Source organism: Simochromis diagramma, unplaced genomic scaffold, assembly GCF_900408965.1.
Source record: "Simochromis diagramma unplaced genomic scaffold, fSimDia1.1 OVJJ01000802.1, whole genome shotgun sequence".
Classification (NCBI taxonomy): domain Eukaryota; kingdom Metazoa; phylum Chordata; class Actinopteri; order Cichliformes; family Cichlidae; genus Simochromis; species Simochromis diagramma.
Window position 1 is genome coordinate 8,186,174 of NW_024387492.1, and position 20,128 is coordinate 8,206,301.

Consider the following 20,128-nt stretch of genomic DNA (forward strand, 5'->3'; position numbering starts at 1 on the left):
CTCTTCCAGAGCACTCATCATTACTGTTAACCAAGCGGACCGCCAAGCTTTCTGTGAAGGCAAATAAACAGTGTATGTAGCCACCGGTATGGAAGAATGACCAACAAACAACTGTGATGTATTTAGGCACATTGTACACTATTTAAATTCAGACAATATATTTAAAAATAAGACAATACGGAGACCATTTTAGAAGAAATTTCCATACTTCATTCATAACAGATCATAGAAAACATGTCAGAAGTTTAAATTGAGAAAATGTACAACTCTAAGAAAAATATTAGCTTATTTTGAGTTTTATGGCAACATGTTAAAAGAAACTTGGAAAAGGATTGTTTCCCACCATGTTTACCATTCTGTAGAATCCTCCCTTCTCTTAACAACAATTGGTGAATTTTCTGAATTGCAAGCTGGTTATTTCAACAATAGCCATGCTGTTGTAATTAAGCTTATTGGTAAGTTAAATAAGAAGGATCTATGGTCTCACATTTGTCCGCTCCCAGGTGCTGCCCGCTAAATCTAAGCTTCACATCACTCCCACTTTTCCATGCTGTCAAGCTGTTCGTGACATCACTAGTCTAGTCGGATCACCTTTTCCCCAGCCTTCTCGAGGCCAGTCGGCATTCATGCCGCATACTTTAAATCTCACTGCACCTCTCCTTTGCAGTCTCCTTCCTGCAATCGTTTCCATGTCTTTTTCACGTTCATGCTATTAGTTGCATCATCTTGGGTTATGAGGTCAGTTCCTTGATCATTAGTATGCAAATTGTCATGACCATTAATCAACAACCGCTGATCAAAGACCATTGATCAGAGACCATGAGTACCATTCACAGAGAGGTGGGGAATGGCTGCAATCATAGCATTGTAAGATGGTGAAAGATGTACCCTTACGTCTTCTTGACTCTCTGCTCAAACCAGCATCCTTAATGCTAATAATGAAAACCCTCAACCTTTTCTATTAGTCTAACAAGCCTCCGCGACTGGCAATTGTCTGCTTACTGATTCTCTACTAGCCAAATTCAGGCTTTTCACTCATCTTAAGCCATCACAAACTTTCCCCTCTCAGATCAGAAATCAATTTGTGCACCTTTTCTGGGCACTTTAGGCATCCTAGGTAATAAAATCCTGCTGAAATTTCCGGGCTCCCCATCCTTTAACTTCCTCCCCTGTTTGGCCATCTAAATCTCTTTCGTCAAGTCATTTTGCCTTCTTTCAAGTCATGTGCATTTACTTTAGATTATTTATCCTGGCTCTCCATGCATTTCTACTACTTTCTGTCATTTTATTATTTTTTTCATGGATTGGTAATAGCATTGGTAATAGTTATTAGGAGTCCTCCTGAGTTTCTGCTGTTTCCTGTCCATCACAGGAATGATTCAACCATACTTCTTATAAGGTAAAATTGGCAATACGTGCATCACAATATTCATGCCATTATTGGACCATCTCCCTTGGCTGCTGCTCTAATGGAGGGTCCTGTTGCTGTAAAACCTATATACACATTTCACCATTTTTGATCTACTTCCAGATGTGCCACTTTCATAGGCATTTATGCCTTCATATTGATACTGACGCTCATTCTATAATGAACTAAACAGGGTGCAGTTTGTTTTCTAATAGAAATTGAACTAAATGCTGATAACAAATTCTTCACATCTTTATTTTGGAGGATGCAGATTCCATGTTTTCCAAAAAGAATTTCAGATTTGGATTAGGCAGTTGTATTTTCTAGGTTCTATTGTGAATCAAATATGGGTTTATGAGATGTCCAAATCATTACATTCTGTTTTATATATATTTTACATAAAATAAAAATTTTCAGAGTTGGGTTTCCATGTTTTTCTTACCTGTGCAGAAAACACCAGCCACTGCAGTGTTGTTGCAAAGATATGGTTCTTTTGGACACTGATCCAATGTAGACTCTCTTCCATCGCATTCAATTTGATCAGTCCAGGTCTGTCCTATACCAGGACCAAGCTGAATAAGCTTATGAGGCCTCCCACAGTCCAACTGTCTGCACACCACTGTTGCATCATTCATGTCCCAGGATTCAGCACACACAGTCCCCCACTGGTTTTTATCAAAATATTCTACTCTTCCATCGCAACGAGTGGATCCACCTGTTAATCTCACATTACCTGGAAATCATAGTTGTTATATTAGTGTACCAAATATTATTATATTATATTATTGTACATCAAATCTAACTTTTGTTTTGTTAATTACATTAATTTGTCTTTTTTTTGTACTATAGGGACACACAGACTGTCATGGTCCTGGGTCAATGTACCCAGTGTCTGGAGTTTTCTTGTGTTTTTGTCATTTTGTATTGTTTAAATCCGCTTTGTTGGTCTTAAGTTTATTCTGTAGTACCTAGGTTGTTCTGTTTAGCTTTTGTTTATTAGATTCCCCCGTGTGTCTTTGCCCTCCCTCTGTGTGCCTGTGTATTTCATATTTCTTATTCCAGCATAATTATTGCCCTTCAGTTTATTCTGTATTTCTAGTCTTGTTCTTGTCTTTGTGTTTCCTCCCTGTTAGGTCAGCCTTGTCTTCATGTGCATCTGTCTGTACCTCTAGTCAGTCTGCATCCCTGTGTACCTCCTGTTTGTCCCAAGGTCAAAATGGGAGATGCCCCCAAGGGTGGTGGAGAATGACCGAGCTAAGATCCTGTGGACTTCAGATACAGACGGACAAATGGTGGCGGCTAACCAAACCGGACATAGTGGTGGTAGACAAACAGAAGAAGACGGCCGTAGTGATCGATGTAGCGGTTCCGAATGACAGCAATATCAGGAAGAAGGAACACGAGAAGCTGGAGAAATACCAAGGGCTCAGAGAAGAGCTCGAGAGGATGTGGAGGGTGAAGGTAATGGTGGTCCCCGTGGTAATCAGAGCACTAGGTGCGGTGACTCCCAAGCTAGGCGAGTGCTCCAGCAGATCCCGGAATCAACATCGGAGATCTCTGTCCAGAAAGAGCGCAGTCCTGGGAACAGCTAAGATACTGCGCAGGACCCTCAAGCTCCCAGGCCTCTGGTAGAGGACCCGAGCTTGAAGGATAACCGCCCCGCAGGGGCGTGCTGGGTGTTTTTTTTTTTTATATATACACAAAGTTGACCCAGACAACAAAGTAAAGCTAGTTTTCGGCTACGAGCCCGACACAGAACCCGACGTATTAGCCAGAGGTCTCTTTACGGTTATATGCCTTTATGGTTCGGAGCTGCGGACCTGTTATATATTTGCGCGGAATAGTTTTCTATCTGAGATTGCTGCGAAAAGTGCAGCCTTACCTATTGTCCACCCTACTGTTACTCATTTATATTAAGATTTAAAAATCTAGTTGGTATTGGTATGGCGAATAACCTTCAGTAAACGCAATAAATCACACAGCAATAGTACATTCATGTAGTTGTAAAAAGCATGATAATATATTAAGTAATCCAAGTATTCAGAATACGTTACTCTCATTGAGTAACGTAACGGAATATGTTACAAAATACATTTCTGGGCATGTATTCTATAATCTGTAGTGGAATACATTTTAAAAGTAACCTTCCCAACACTGAGCACAATAACATTCAATATATAGTAGTGGTGGGATTTGTGGTGTGTTTTGGTGCAAGAAATAGTGAGCGAATGTGTGACATAACGACAGATGTAGAGTCAGCGAGCAAAAGAGCAAGTTCAGCCTATTCCAAAATAAAAACCAGAAATACATATGTTCAGTCGACTACAATTGTAGACAAGGGAAATGACACAGGGGGAAGTGGACACACAAAGAGTGACAGAAAATAAAACACATGATGAGGGTCTGTAAAATAAGATGGGAAGTACAGAATAGAGAGAGACAGACTAGACAAACAGACAGAAATGGAGAAAAGACAGACTACATACAGGGAAATGTCTAAAAAATTAGACAAGGAACTAAGAACTACAAATATGAATAACTAAACTAGGACGCACTTGAAAATACTAATAGACACAAAAGGCTAAAAATGTAGAAAGAAAACCACCAAATCATAAACCAACCAAAATATCCAAACTACAGAAAAAAACAACAGAAACCATGACAATGAGAGAAGGCCTATTCAAAACATCAGTCAGTGTAATCCCAGCACCCGTTTCAAGCCATATTAAATGGGAGGGTTAAATCAGAAAGAGTATATGTTTTGAAGTCAGCACCAAATCAAAAATACAGATTCATCTGCTCTGCTATCTGTTTCAAAGTATAATCAGTGGCTAAAAACTTGTAATTATTAACAAATAAGCGTGTAGTTTACCAGTTACCCTCCCACCACCACCACAGTTGGTGACATCACATCACAGCAATATTTTATACAGTTTGTGATCTCTAGAAAAAATATGTTTGAATTTTGAACATAATAATAAGGGTTTACCTGCACAGAGAACACCAGCATCATATTCATGCCCGCAGGTTGCTCTTGTAAAACCTTCGACTGAGCATTGCTGAAGAGATGTCACACTGTCGAAACATGAATTGCTAGCCTCCACCACTGACCCACTGCCACGGCCAAAAAATGCACCACCATGAGGTTTCATGGCACGTCCACACTCCAGCAACTCACACACCACTTGAGCTTTACTTTGAGTCCACTCCGTGTCACATACTGCGTGCCACTGGTCACCATGACGGACCTCCACTCTTCCAGAGCACTCATCATTACTGTTAACCAAGCGGACCGCCAAGCTTTCTGTGAAGGCAAATAAACAGTGTATGTAGCCACCGGTATGGAAGAATGACCAACAAACAACTGTGATGTATTTAGGCACATTGTACACTATTTAAATTCAGACAATATATTTTTAAAAAAAAGACAATACGGAGACCATTTTAGAAGAAATTTCCATACTTCATTCATAACAGATCATAGAAAACATGTCAGAAGTTTAAATTGAGAAAATGTACAACTCTAAGAAAAATATTAGCTTATTTTGAGTTTGTTGTTAAAAGAAACTTGGAAAAGGATTGTTTCCCACCATGTTTACCATTCTGAGACCATTCCCTTCTCTTAACAACAATTGGTGAATTGTCTGAATTGCAAGCCGGTTATTTCAACAATAGCCATGCTGTTGTAATTAAGCTTATTGGTAAGTTAAATAAGAAGGATCTATGGTCTCACATTTGTCCGCTCCCAGGTGCTGCCCGCTAAATCTAAGCTTCACATCACTCCCACTTTTCCATGCTGTCAAGCTGTTCGTGACATCACTAGTCTAGTCGGATCACCTTTTCCCCAGCCTTCTCGAGGCCAGTCGGCATTCATGCCGTATACTTTAAATCTCACTGCACCTCTCCTTTGCAGTCTCCTTCCTGCAATCGTTTCCATGTCTTTTTCACGTTCATGCTATTAGTTGCATCATCTTGGGTTATGAGGTCAGTTCCTTGATCATTAGTATGCAAATTGTCATGACCATTAATCAACAACCGCTGATCAAAGACCATTGATCATTGATCAACGACCATTGATCAGAGACCATGAGTACCATTCACAGAGAGGTGGGGAATGGCTGCAATCATAGCATTGTAAGATGGTGAAAGATGTACCTTACGTCTTCTTGACTCTCTGCTCAAACCAGCATCCTTAATGCTAATAATGAAAACCCTCAACCTTTTCTATTAGTCTAACAAGCCTCCGTGACTGGCAATTGTCTGCTTACTGATTCTCTACTAGCCAAATTCAGGCTTTTCACTCATCTTAAGCCATCACAAACTTTCCCCTCTCAGATCAGAAATCAATTTGTGCGCCTTTTCTGGGCACTTTAGGCATCCTAGGTAATAAAATCCTGCTGAAATTTCCAGGCTCCCCATCCTTTAACTTCCTCCCCTGTTTGGCCATCTAAATCTCTTTCGTCAAGTCATTTTGCCTTCTTTCAAGTCATGTGCATTTACTTTAGATTATTTATCCTGGCTCTCCATGCATTTCTACTACTTTCTGTCATTTTATTATTTTTTTCATGGATTGGTAATAGCATTGGTAATAGTTATTAGGAGTCCTCCTGAGTTTCTGCTGTTTCCTGTTGTCAATGGAAAATTGTATTTAGTAGTCAGTATAATCTTTTAGTGATATAAGTTTGCATATGGTAGAATGCTGCATGTAATCATTTGTGTGTAGAAGTATATAGTTGGTGACATATTGAAAGAATGTCTCATCCTAGGAGGTCTGTAACATTCTAGGATGTTCACCCCCACGTCCTGGGAGCATGAGAGAGGTCGCACCTTGTTTTATTGTTTTAACATAGCTATGTCTGTTTTAGTCTAAGTGCCTTTTTGTCTAGATGAACTGCTGGACTTCTTCACTGTGTTATCTAGGGTGAACCATCTAGGGTGAGGGGGAGATTACCCTCTTCCTGACCAAGGATGTACCTTTTGTGCTTTCATGTTATATGACCCTTTGATCAGCAGGACACACACACACACACACACACACACACACACACACACTGAAGTATAAATAAAGACCGGGGCAGTTTCTTAGCGCGAGTCTCTCAGTAGGGAGCTGCCCTTGCTAGCAAGAAGTTCTGTGTGTTTCTCTTCTCTGAGTCTTTACTGAAGAAGTGTTTTAGAATATTTTCCCTAACACCTGTCCATCACAGGAATGATTCAACCATACTTCTTATAAGGTAAAATTGGCAATGTGTGCATCCCAATATTCATGCCATTATTGGACCATCTCCCTTGGCTGCTGCTCTAATGGAGGGTCCTGTTGCTATAAAACCTATATACACATTTCACCATTTTTGATCTACTTACAGATGTGCCACTTTCATAGGCATTTATGCCTTCATATTGATACTGACGCTCATTCTATAATGAACTAAACAGGGTGCAGTTTGTTTTCTAATAGAAATTGAACTAAATGCTGATAACAAATTCTTCACATCTTTATTTTGGAGGATGCAGATTCCATGTTTTCCAAAAAGAATTTCAGATTTGGATTAGGCAGTTGTATTTTCTAGGTTCTATTGTGAATCAAATATGGGTTTATGAGATGTCCAAATCATTACATTCTGTTTTATATATATTTTACATAAAATAAAAATTTTCAGAGTTGGGTTTCCATGTTTTTCTTACCTGTGCAGAAAACACCAGCCACTGCAGTGTTGTTGCAAAGATATGGTTCTTTTGGACACTGATTCAATGTAGACTCTCTTCCATCGCAATTAATTTGATCAGTCCAGGTCTGTCCTATACCAGGACCAAGCTGAATAAGCTTATGAGGCCTCCCACAGTCCAACTGTCTGCACACCACTGTTGCATCATTCATGTCCCAGGATTCAGCACACACAGTCCCCCACTGGTTTTTATCAAAATATTCTACTCTTCCATCGCAACGAGTGGATCCACCTGTTAATCTCACATTACCTGGAAATCATAGTTGTTATATTAGTGTACCAAATATTATTATATTATATTATTGTACATCAAATCTAACTTTTGTTTTGTTAATTACATTAATTTGTCTTTTTTTTTTGTACTATAGGGACACACAGACTGTCATGGTCCTGGGTCAATGTACCCAGTGTCTGGAGTTTTCTTGTGTTTTTGTCATTTTGTATTGTTTAAATCCGCTTTGTTGGTCTTAAGTTTATTCTGTAGTACCTAGGTTGTTCTGTTTAGCTTTTGTTTATTAGATTCCCCCGTGTGTCTTTGCCCTCCCTCTGTGTGCCTGTGTATTTCATATTTCTTATTCCAGCATAATTATGCCCTTCAGTTTATTCTGTATTTCTAGTCTTGTTCTTGTCTTTGTGTTTCCTCCCCTGTTAGGTCAGCCTTGTCTTCATGTGCATCTGTCTGTACCTCTAGTCAGTCTGCATCCCTGTGTACCTCCTGTTTTACATTGATAGTCTCTTGTCTCGTCTTTGCTGTGTTTCCGTCTTGTATTTAGTGTCTGCATCTTCCTCTGGTCGTCATCGCGTTCTCTCTCATTCCATACTGTGTGTTCTGTTTGCCAAGCCTGCCTTCCTGCCTAGTTGATTCCCAGTTTAGTTTATGTTGGTGTTCCTTGTTCAGCAGGAAAGCTGTTTGTGATTTCATGTTTCACATCCTGAGTTCTGCATTTGGGTCCTCCCTTCCTGCCTGCCTCACCCAGTTTATGACAGAAGATCATGACCATACTATGGACCCAGCAGACTTAATGTTCGGGAGTTTTGAGGAGCATGTGCGCCAAATCATCTGTCTGCGTGAGCAGTGGATCATTCTGACCCGCGAGGGAGAGAAGGAGGAGTGCCAGCAAAGAGGTCCGCAGCCTGGTACATTCCTGGCCCCAGCCAACCTGGCAATAAGAGTGGCCGCTAGTTTCAATCCTCCATCCCTCCAAAGGGAGGATCCCACCGTCAACTCCCCTGCCTCGACATCACTGTCCAGCTCACCCTCCCCGACACAGACATTCTGCACACCAGGGGTTCTGCTGGCACCCTGGCAACTTGTGCACGGTTCCCGGGAGGAAGCGGTGTTCGCGCCATTCCAAGTCTCAGCCAAAGACAATTTTTTCTTCTGAGCCTGCACTTCCTGTGAGTAACATTCCCTCATCGTTGAACACTAGTTTTAAGTCATCTCATATGTCGGTGGGAGCAACTGAGACTGTGAATTTGTCATCTGATGCTGACTTAAAGAGAGGAGGCTGTTACTCTCCCTCGTGACAGTCCACTTTTCTGAGCACAATAATTCAGAAACTGATAACTACATTGTCTCTTCCCTGGACTGTATTGCTCCTAGTTCAGAACCTGCTAGCCATTATACTCCTCCTAGTGACTGTTTTGTGACTCCGCCTCTTCTGTCATGTAAAGTCTCTGGTGTTGCTCAGCCAGCTTCTCAATTAGTGACTACTTATTTGGTCTCCCAACAAGCTAATGTTAAGGGCAATAGGGAGACAACCTCAACCTCTATGTCAGCCAAGAGGCTGGGTTTGAACACTGCAGAGCTGGCTGAACAAGTCAAGTTTTCTGTTCCATGTTCATCTGTCTGTGTGCCAAGCTTTTAAGCCAGTTATCCTGAAAATTGACAGTGTTACCCCACCAGAGCTGCCTGAAACAGCGTTATGCACACCTGGGTTGAACAGTGCTGGACAATTTGTAAAATCTGCACTGGAGGATTAGGGTTTCTGAGAGTGACTGTAATTTCAGGGATTCCTGTGTTTCCAAGCTTTAAGTTTCTGAGAGTAATTTTGTAATTTTGGACAGGACAGGCACAAACCTCTGTGAGGTTTGCGTCTCAGGGCTCACTAATGTGCCAGGTGACAGAAGACTAAGTTCAGCTTTCCTGAGCTAACCACTCCCCAAGACTGCTAGTTCTAACCTGGAGAGCAGATTTTCTAAGTACAACCAGCCCTAAGTCTATATTTTGTGAAACTGTGTTTGGCACCATTAACCTTGTTTTCCCAGTGACTCTGACTCTGCCTGGGCCTAACCTGGAGACTGAGCTTGACGTCTCCGGTTACTCTTGACCCCGGGAGATTCTTTCTTCTTCTTGCAGCTGGAGGCTCTGGTGAGCCGTCTCTGCCATCTGCTCCCAGGGCTGCTCGGCAGTGTTGCCAACTCCTCAGTAAGGAAAATCGCTATTGGTTGTCCTAAAAGTCGCTAGAAGTCGCTAAATGACGTCATCGCCTAATTTGCATAATTGGTCATGCTAATCTAATTGTAACCTATGTTGTTGGAGAAAGAAATAACACCGTGGAAGAGACATAAAGTGAGTAAAAAACGTCCTAAATGCATTTAGAATTTATTTAGAACTACAAATTAAATTTCTTTTAGCAATTATTATTTTTTAATGTCACAATTCCAACCCTGCTCCTTTATCCGGGCCTGGACTGGCAAAAGTGACCCGAGATTGGTACTCTGGTGGAGTTAATTTGTGTGTGTGTGTTTATAAGTAGTTTTAAACCTTGTGATCCACAAAACAGCATAACAGTAAAAGAAGAACTGACTGCGTTACAGTCAGTGCGGAGCAGCGGCTTTGCTCATAAGCGATTCATTTGCAGTTTGGAAGCATGGGTGAACATCTCCTGCCCTGATAGCAGTGTTGCCAACTTAGCGACTTTGTCGCTATATTTAGCGAGTTTTCAGACCCCTTAGCGACTTTTTAGAAAAAAAGTCGCTAAAAAAAGACGTGAAAGCGCGTATCGCTTTTACTCTCAACAAGCAGCGGATGCTGTAACGCAGTCAGTTCTTCTTTTACTCTTTTACTCTTATGCTGGGGCGATCGTGGCTCAAGAGTTGGGAGTTCGCCTTGTAATTGGAAGGTTGCCGGTTCGAGCCCCAGCTTGGACAGTCTCGGTTGTTGTGTCCTTGGGCAAGACACTTCATCCTTTGCCTACTGGTGGTGGTCAGAGGGCCTGGTGGCGCCAGTCTCTGGCAGCCTCGCCTCTGTCAGTGCGCCCCAGGGTGGCTGTGGCTACAATGTAGCTTGCCATCACCTGTGTGTGTGAATGGGTGGATGACTGGATATGTAAAGCGCTTTGGGGTCCTTAGGGACTAGTAAAGCGCTATATAAATACAGGCCATTTACCATTTATGCTGTTTTGTGGATCACAAGGTTTAAAACTACTTATAAACACACACACACAAAGTAACTCCACCAGAGTGCCTATTTCGGATCACTTTTGCCGGTCCAAGCCCGGGTAAAGGAGCAGGGTTGGAATTGTGACATTAAAAAAAACAATAATTGCTAAAAGAAATTTAATTTGTAGTTCTAAATAAACTCTAAATGCATTTAGGACGTTTTTTAATCACTTTATGTCTCTTTCACGATGTTATTTCTCTCTCCAACAACATAGGTTACAATTAGATTAGCATGACCAATTATGCAAATTAGGCGATGACGTCATTTAGCGACTTCTAGCGACTTTTAGGACAACCAATAGTGATTTTCCTTACTGAGGAGTTGGCAACACTGGCCACACCCCCACTGGTGCAACCGTCTGCTCTTTCGCCTGTGGCTGCCACACCACCATCTAGTTCAGCTCCTATGTCTGGTCTTGCACCCACTAAGCCACGTCCAGCTTCTTTCCTCATGGTCAGCTTCCGTACCAATTTTACCACAATCCCTGGCGACGTCCACACGGCTGTCCTCCGGACCTGCTCTTTCACCGTCCACGTGGCCGGCCTCCGGACCTATTCTGTCCCCGCGGTCTTCTATGCAGTCAGCCTCTGGAACTACTCTGTTTAGGACTATGGTGCTGTCGATCCCCAGGTCGGCCCCCTGAACTGCTCTACTACAACATTAATATTGATATCAAGATTTTTTTCTTTCCATTCTCAAATTTTTAATTTGTAAATTAAAAATGAAATTAACTTTAATATTTTGTCTATTAAAAAGGATAAGGCCATGTCTATTATCTGACGCCTTTCCCCCTTTTTCTTTTAAATTTCGTTAAACTGGTGGTGGTTAGTATATATGTGCACATATAAAAAGGGACTCCTGTGTTCCCCCATCAATATATCAAAAATCCTACCAAGTAAGTCAGGAAGGAAAAAAATAATTTAACAGTGTGTCAACAAAGTTTCACTGTAACTCTACTGGTTCGTGAATACGAGCTCATGACTTAATGTGTGGCTGAGTTTTGGCCTAAACAGAAACTGTCCTTTTTTTTTGCTCTTTATTTTATGTTTTGTGTAGTAGCAAAAAATTACCTACTTTTGATTGAGTTAATTTCAACATGCTTATCACTCCAAGTGGTCTGCAGAATTCTGTAATCAGTCTGCTTGAAATTAAGCCTAGATTAATTGATGTAGACATTTACATGTTTTTTCTCCTTCCACTTCACAGTTTTTCCGTTTTGTTGATAATAAAGTAGTTAAAGTGAAGGGGTTGTATTACCCTCGCTGGCTGATATTAGTACATTGTCAAATGAAATAGAATTTAACATTGTAAGTGGTCAATATTTATCTGCTATCTCACATTAAAGTTGTGTTTGTTAAATGATGGTAATTTTAATAGTGAAATGACCAATGACATTTAATGCCAACTCTGTGACCAGGCATTAAATAATTGCCATATCACATCTGATCCCAACAGTCATTTTGACCTGTTTAAAGAAAGGGTTTTATGATATGTAATATTAATTAAGAGCAAATCACTAAGGTGGAAGAAGAAAGTAAAGCTGTGACTTAATACTTAAATCGTTGGGTCTGCAACACATACAGCGAGGCTGCTTATATTATAGTTATTATTAATTCATTTAATGACTTTGCTTTATTGACTTTATTGCTTTTAAAGTCACGATACTTACTTCTTATCCTTGAGCATGATGTTAATCATCTTAACATGAACTCATGAGATATACAATCCAGGCTAAATCTTTTGTGTGCTTATACATTTGTCATGGTCCTGGGCCATGTTGGCCCAGTATTCTTAGTTTTCTTGTATGTTTGTATTTTGTTCCCTATTTAGGCCATGTTTCCTGAGTTGCCCTGTTGTGTTGTTCCCTAAGTGTTTTCCCTTCGTGGCTTTTACCCCCTGTGTGCCCCTCTGTGTATCTGTGAGCCCTCGTCTCTCCTTATGTTTTATTCCATGTTTCCCCTGCCCGTTATGTCTAAGTTCTCCCCGTGCTCTCTCTCCCCCCTGTGTGCCCTCTGTGTATTTATGAGCCCTCGTCTCCCTTTGTGGTTGTTCCATGTTTCCCCAGCCCGTTATGTCTGTGTTTTCCCCGTGCTCTCTCTCCTCCTGTCTGAACCTCTGTACTTCCTGTTTGACTCTGCCCGTCTCCCGTCAGTGTTATGTTCACCCCGCCCTGTCTCGTTATGGTTATCTGTGTCAGCTGTGTTCCCCGTGTGTTCCCACTTTCCTCGTTAACCCTCTGTGTATTTCTGTCTGCATCTCCCTCTGTTCGGCGTCGCGTTCTCCCTCATGCTGCGTGGATTTCCCTGTGTCTCTCTCCGAGTATTAGTTTATTGTTCCCAGTTTAAGTTTTGTATTTTCCTGTCATCTTGTCAGCAATAAAGCTGCCTTTTGAGTTCATCCCTTGAGTCCGTGAGTTTTGCGATTGGGTCCTCATCCTGCCTGCCACGCAGCGATCCATGACAACATCTGTGTGTGCCTTGGCTAGCCAAATGCTATTGACTTTTTCAGAGTACATGCACGGCCAAAGGACAAATATGTTAACATATTGACACAATTTATAACATGTCTGGTACAAGCACAAGCATCAACATGTGGTTTTGGTCACCAAAATCATTGGTCTCTTAGTTATGAATATCCAGGATGCATTTACTTTTTTTAAACCCTAGTATTTATTTGGCATCAAGTCTTACCTGAGCACACCACAGAGGCATAGCCGGTAAAGTCTCTAAATGTGCACTGTCTGAGAGAGCTCTCTTTACCATTACAGTGGATCTCATATCCTTTCAGATCTCCACCTTGACCAAATGACTCTGAGATCTTGACAGGCTCTCCACAATTTATCTCTCTGCACACCACTGTGGCTTCATTCATTCCCCAGTTAACATTAAATGCTGGTGACCAGTGTTCACCACGATGGACCTCCACTATTCCTGAGCACACGTCAGTCCCATTGGTCAGTCGAATGGCTTAAAAACAGAGAAAAGCAATAGTTAGTTGGTGCCATAAACTGCATTAATTGAAATCCATATGATATACTCACTTGCGTCGTAAATGTGAAAAAACAACAACAATGTATTAAATGAAACATCAATAGTTTTTACCTGAACAAATCACTCCTGCATCTTCACCGTGACCACAGTTATTTTCTCCAAATGATCGATGCCTGCATTGTCCAAGGGACGTCTCATTACCCAAACAGTTGACATCATCAAGCCAGATCTTTCCTTGGCCTTTACCAAAGAAGGCACCAGGTTTGGCTCTCTGAGGTGTTCCACAGTCCATGGCTCTGCACACCACCTCAGCATCTCTGAAGTCCCATTCATCATCACACACTGTTCCCCACTGGCCTTCATGCAGAATCTCCACTCGACCAGAACATCGGTCAGTGCCATTCACAAGCCTTACCTTACCTTTGGACACACATAAAAGTATTATTAATGAATATTTCAATCACTCAATCTTTTTAAAATCCAGCATTAACACATTATCTGAACTACAACCACAAGAGGTTACTGGCTGTCCCCCTTTTTTTTTTGCCTCTCCTGTTTGGCTCTTTTGCCATCAGAATTATTGTCTAAAGGCAAAGAAAGATGCCCAATGGAATTACTTTACCAAATTGACCATCCCAGCCTTGCCATAATGGTCTATTTGATTCACCTTTTATTGTTTATTTTATATACTTTTTTTTATTTTCACTTGCTAGATACGGGACAGACTTGAATGAGGAAAAGAAAAGGGAGAAAGGAAGAGGGGGGAAAAACAGCAGAGAAGAGGGACGGGGATAAAGGGCAAAAAAACCAAAAACCAACTAAATAAGCAGACAAAAAAAAAAAATACATATATCAATCACCTGGATCACCTGTTGAGAAAGAAAAAAGAAAACAAGCAGAAGAAAATGAGAGCAATACAATAAACAACATCACAATGATATATGGGAATATAACAGTAAATACTAAATATTAAACATTATTGTGCAGCACGTAAGATCGACAGCGCACAGTGTGCTTTGAGGTAGGAGCCAAAAGGGGTGTAGTTTGTGTGTGTGAGTACCCGTGTGTATACCTGTGAACATGGACGCGCTTGTTTTTAAAAGGTTCCTTCATGTAATGATCTTCTAGAGGGTGTGGGGAGCCACATCCCCGTCCACCAGGGCATGAAGCAGGTATGGAGGAGATCAAAACTCCAGACATCCAGAGGCCCCCAGAACACAAGAGACCAAGGAAGACCAACAGAGGGGCAGCTGCGCCACTGTCCCAGAAAGAGCTGAGGAGAGTCCCAGATGAGGGGTCACTCAGCAGCCGCGGAGCAGAAGCCAGGGGGGGTTGCAGTGACGTGCCCGTGAGCTCCGCCGGCAGCCAGCTGTGCCAGAGTGACCGAGCCCCAGGCCGAGAGGCCGAGGGCACCCCACCCCCAAAGTGGCCCGAGCGAGCCCCAGGCTCCAGGCCCCAATAAGCAGCCACCAAAGAGTGAGCCGGTGTGTACCTGGGCGCCCATCCCCGGACACAAAGAACCACCAACGCATCGATGTCTGGGGGCGTCTGCCACTGGCAGGGGAAGTGGTGGAGGGAGATAGGCCTCCATACCTTAGAGGGCCTGAGATGTCCCCAAAGAGATGGCGTCTGATACCCAACCTGACATATAGACACAGACATACAGGCACACACAGATACAAACATCCATTCCCACCCTCATGCTCTCATATGCAATTACTCAACACTCAACCAACGTGGAGACAGACATAGAGAGACACTGTACACACAATCACACTCCCCAAGCGTACTCTAGGTACTTTTGCCCCTGGAGGGGGAAACTGCACCCAGACCCAGGTGGTGTTACCCTTTTCCCTGCGGTGGGGAGAAGCAGACCGCCCTGACTCCGCAGCAGCAGGGAGGCCCCACACTCCAGACCCCAGTCGGACGGCCAACTCCTCCTCCTGGCCCCCCGCTCCAGCAGGTCGCAGAGAACGGGGGTGTGAGAAGACTCCCAAACCTCCCTCTGCCCGCTCATATGTAGTGTTGATGCATGTGTGTTCTAAGGTGCATTTAAAACCCAGGAGGGTGTGGAGCTACCTGCCAGAGAGCAGCAGGTAAGCGCACAGCCCCTCCTGATAGCCCTCAGTGTCTACGTGTATTTAAAATTGAGAGGTGGGCAACGACGCCAGGGGTGAGGTGTACACCCTGATGGTCTTTTGGAGTCCGTGTATCGTGCCCACCCCCAAGATCCTATATGTATGTGTTATGAGAGTGTGAGTAATGTGAATGTCTAAGTTGTGAGATAAAATTGAGGCACAAGAAGCCAGAAGGGGACAGAGGGGGGGATGCCTCCCGTGCACCCTGGTGACACACCTTTACCCCAAGGCCCTGCATGTGTGGCTGATTGTGGTGGAGCGGGAAGAGGGAGGCAGCTGGAGAGGGAAGGAAGGGAGGGGCAAGTGACCCCTCCCTGGGGCCAGCTCCCCCGCTGACCCCAGTAGGCACCCCATACTCCGCAACCCACCAGGGAAAGGGGGCCCAGGCCCATCCGGACCAGGGCCCAGAACAGCAGCGCCGCCCGGCCCCACAGAGCCCGGGACAGCCCTCCTGACTCCACCACAGAGAAAACTGCACCCACCCCGTCATCCACTCATCTTCCAGACTACACAAGACAATAGACGCCCAGGCTGAGATCTTCCTCCACCTCTCCTGTATCTCCCCCCCTGCAGAGTGAGTTCCTGAAGAGAGGAGAGCTCCTGCAAGGTGTAACAACCCCCCCCCCCCAGTTGAAGAGCCCCCCAGGCGGCACCCTGCGCCAGGGCCGGGCCCCCATACACCCACCCGCCCACAACCCCAGCAACATACCAACCAGGACCCAAGCTGCCGAGGCCCAGCCAGGGCCCCAGCCCAGAGACGGAGCCCCCCCAGAACCTCACGCCTGTCCCGGACCCACCCAGGGGCAGCCAGGCTACCAGGTCAGTAACCCACGTCCATCAGCACAGACCCTCCCCTAGCCCCGCTGCACGCAGCCACGAGGAAACCATCACCTAAGAGCCAACAGAGCCCCTAATAGGCCATGACCGCTACCCCGGGTTGAGCCCCCCAAGGAAGATGCTCCCGGGGAACCCCCCGACGCCCTAAGCCTGTCCCTACCCCCACATCAATCACAACAGCGAAGGTGGGACCAAACTATGACCCCCCACCCCCACTAGGTGATGGAGCTAATCAAAGGAGCCCAGAGCAATTGATCTGATGTGGTGGCAGAGGCTGTATCAAGACTAATGTAATCTAATGGATAATTTCTATATTGGTTAGAATTAAGATTATTTTTATTTTTCCAGTTCATGAGGACTGTTTTCTTGGCTATGCATAGGGCAGTGAAAACCATATGGGCTATATTCTTATCTGTAGTGACATCTAAGCTGCCCAACAAACACACTAAAGGGGAAGTTGGAATGTTACATTTCAGACACTTTGATAAGTCTTCACATATCTCGTGCCAAAACTTCTGAACTGGTGGACAGAACCAAAGAGCGTGGATATAATTGTCCGGTGTATTGGTTTGACAGTGTGAGCAGTTGTTGGTAGACGTAAAGCCCATCTTGAACATCCGATAACCTGTATAGTGCACTCTATGTAGTATTTTGTATTGAATTAATTGAAGACTGGGATTTCTAATTAGATGAAAGGTTTTTAAGCAAATCTGAGACCAGAAGTTTTGGTCTAAGTTAACTGATAAATCTGCTTCCCATTTTGCAATAGGAAGTGATATTGATTCATCTGTTTTAGAAAGCATTCTGTATATTTTGGATAGTAATTTGGGGGTTTTAAGAGTAAGAAATTGAACCACACTTGGTGGTGTTTGTAGTTCAACTTGGACTGGTCATATCTAGATATCCAAGAAACTTTGACGTGTGGCTAACTTCAGAAACAGGTGTATTTTAACCCAAAACAGTCTTTCGCCAAACGTAACCAGAAAATTTTGGTGCTAAAGCTCAGGTCCATTTTCAGAAGAGAAACTTTTACAAAATCAGCTTAGCAGCACTAGTGCTGACACCTAAAGAGGATTCCCAAAATATAGTTTAACAACACTGTCTTCCTGTATTACTTGGCTAAAACAATTTTAATGCGTAAATATATGCCGTATGGACAAAAATGTTGTGCCACGCCACTTAATGATTGAATCTTGATGTTGCATTTAGTCCCACTGTCAGAAATTTATAAAATCAAGCACCAAGCCATGCAATCTACCTTTTTTAAACATTGGTATTATTATTTTCTCACTAAATTCAATTCAATTCAATTTTATTTATATAGCGCCATATCACAACAAAAGTCGCCTCAAGGCGCTTCATGGATACAGAGAAAAATCCAAAAATCATATGACCCCCTATGACAGTGTGAAGGAAAAACTCCCTTTTAACAGGAAGAAACCTCCAGCAGAACCAGGCTCAGGGAGGGGCGGGGCCATCTGCTGCGACCGGTTGGGGTGAGAGAAGGAAGACAGGATAAAAGACATGCTGTTGAAGAGAGACAGAGGTTAATAACAGATATGATTCAATGCAGAGAGGTCTATTAACACATAGTGAGTGAGAAAGGTGACTGGAAAGGAAAAACTCAATGCATCATGGGAATCCCCCGGCAGCCTACGTCTATTGCAGCATAACTAAGGGTCACCTGGTCCAGCCCTAATTATATGCTTTAGCAAAAAGGAAAGTTTTAAGTTTAATCTTGAAAGTAGAGATAGTGTCTGTCTCCCAAATCCAAACTGGAAGCTGGTTCCACAGAAGAGGGGCCTGAAAACTGAAGGCTCTCCCTCCCATTCTACTTTAAAATACTCTAGAAACAACAAGTAGGCCTGCAGTGCGAGAGCGAAGTGCTCTAATAGGGTGATATGGTACTACAAGGTCATTAAGATAAGATGGGGCCTGATTATTTAAGACCTTGTATGTGAGGAGCAGGATTTTGAATTTAATTCTGGATTTAACAGGAAGCCAAAACAGGAAAAATATGCTCTCTCTTTCTAGTCCCTGTCAGTACTCTTGCTGCAGCATTTTGGATTAGCTGAAGGCTTTTCAGCGAGTTTTTTGGACATCCTGATAATAATGAATTGCAGTAGTCCAGCCTGGAAGTAATAAATGCATGAACTAGCTTTTCAGCGTCACTCTGAGACAGGATATTTCTAATTTTAGAGATGTTGCGCAAATGGAAGAACGCAGTCTTACATATTTGTTTAATATGTGCGTTGAAGGACATGTCCTGGTCAAAAATGACTCCAAGGTTCCTCACAACGTTACTGGAGGTCAAGGTAATGCCATCCAGAGTAAGAATCTGGTTAGATACCACATTTCTAAGATTTTCAGGGCCGAGTACAATAACCTCAGTTTTATCTGAATTAAGAAGCAGAAGGTTAGCGGCCATCCAGGTCTTTATGTCTTTAAGACATTCCTGCAGTTTAACTAATTGGTGTGTGTTATCTGGTTTCATAGATAGAGCTGGGTGTCATCTGCATAGCAGTGAAAATGTATGCTATGTCTTCTAATGATGCTGCCTAAGGGAAGCATGTATAATGTAAACAGAATTGGTCCTAGCACTGAACCCTGTGGAACTCCATAATTAACCTCAGTGTGTGAAGAGGACTCTCCATTTACATGTACAAATTGGAGTCTATTAGATAGATATGATACAAACCACTGCAGCACAGTACCTGTAATACCTACAGCATGTTCTAATCGTTCTAATAGGATATTATGGTCAACAGTATCAAACGCTGCACTGAGGTCTAGCAGGACAAGCACAGAGATGAGTCCACTGTCAGAGGCCATAAGAAGATCATTTGTAACCTTCACTAAAGCTGTTTCTGTGCTGTGATGGATCTTTGAAACCTGACTGAAACTCTTCAAATAAGCCATTCCTCTGCAGATGATCAGTTAGCTGTTTGACAACTACTCTTTCAAGGATTTTTGATATGAAAGGAAGGTTGGAGATTGGCCTATAATTAGCTAAGACTGCTGGGTCTAGAGATAGCTTTTTGAGTAAAGGTTTAACTACAGCCAGCTAGAAGGCCTGTGGTACATAGCCGATTATTAGAGAGATTTCTTCACCTGCACAAACGTTAAAAAATGTTTTAGTACAACTTTGGTAAGCCGCACTGCTTGATGGATTGTCAGAGCATTACGGCTGCCATAGTGAGGAGCTTCGCGGAGTAATCTGGGTCCAAAACTCCGTCCTCTTCAGGTCAAACGAACACTGAGAGTTAAAAACGGACTAAATTCTTTCATCTTTAATAAAATCATCAGCGTTGCTGCTTTACCAGGTGTTACAATTAAATTTAACATCTATGCATCCATGAAAAAAGAATGGATTAAATTTAACGGAGTTAGAAGTTAACAGGAAGTTAGCTCGTTAGTTTCCACCTAAACATGACATACCATGTTCTGACTGAGAGATTTTTGAAACTAATTAAAACGTACAGCTCTGCTACCACTTCCAACATAAATGAAGACAGGAAACTAAACAGCAGTGGCGTTTGCAGGGTTACTGAAGTTGGACTACCTGGTATATAATGTTGTGCTACGTG

At 42.9% G+C, this 20,128-nt stretch overlaps 1 protein-coding gene across 3 annotated transcripts in view; it reads right to left on the reverse strand.

Annotated features, from left to right (window-relative positions):
- LOC120725521 (deleted in malignant brain tumors 1 protein-like) overlaps positions 1–20,128 on the reverse strand; it is an 84,555-nt gene that overhangs the window by 32,631 nt on the left and 31,796 nt on the right. For 2 of the 3 annotated variants that reach the window (XM_040018510.1, XM_040018511.1), the window contains 2 exons: positions 17,429–17,432; positions 13,678–13,981 (listed from right to left, as the gene is read on the reverse strand). In XM_040018510.1, coding sequence (XP_039874444.1) covers positions 13,678–13,981; positions 17,429–17,432 — 308 coding nt within the window. Of the gene's footprint in view, positions 1–13,677; positions 13,987–17,428; positions 17,433–20,128 lie in introns of all 3 variants that reach the window. The other variant, XM_040018512.1, reaches the window with a different exon arrangement.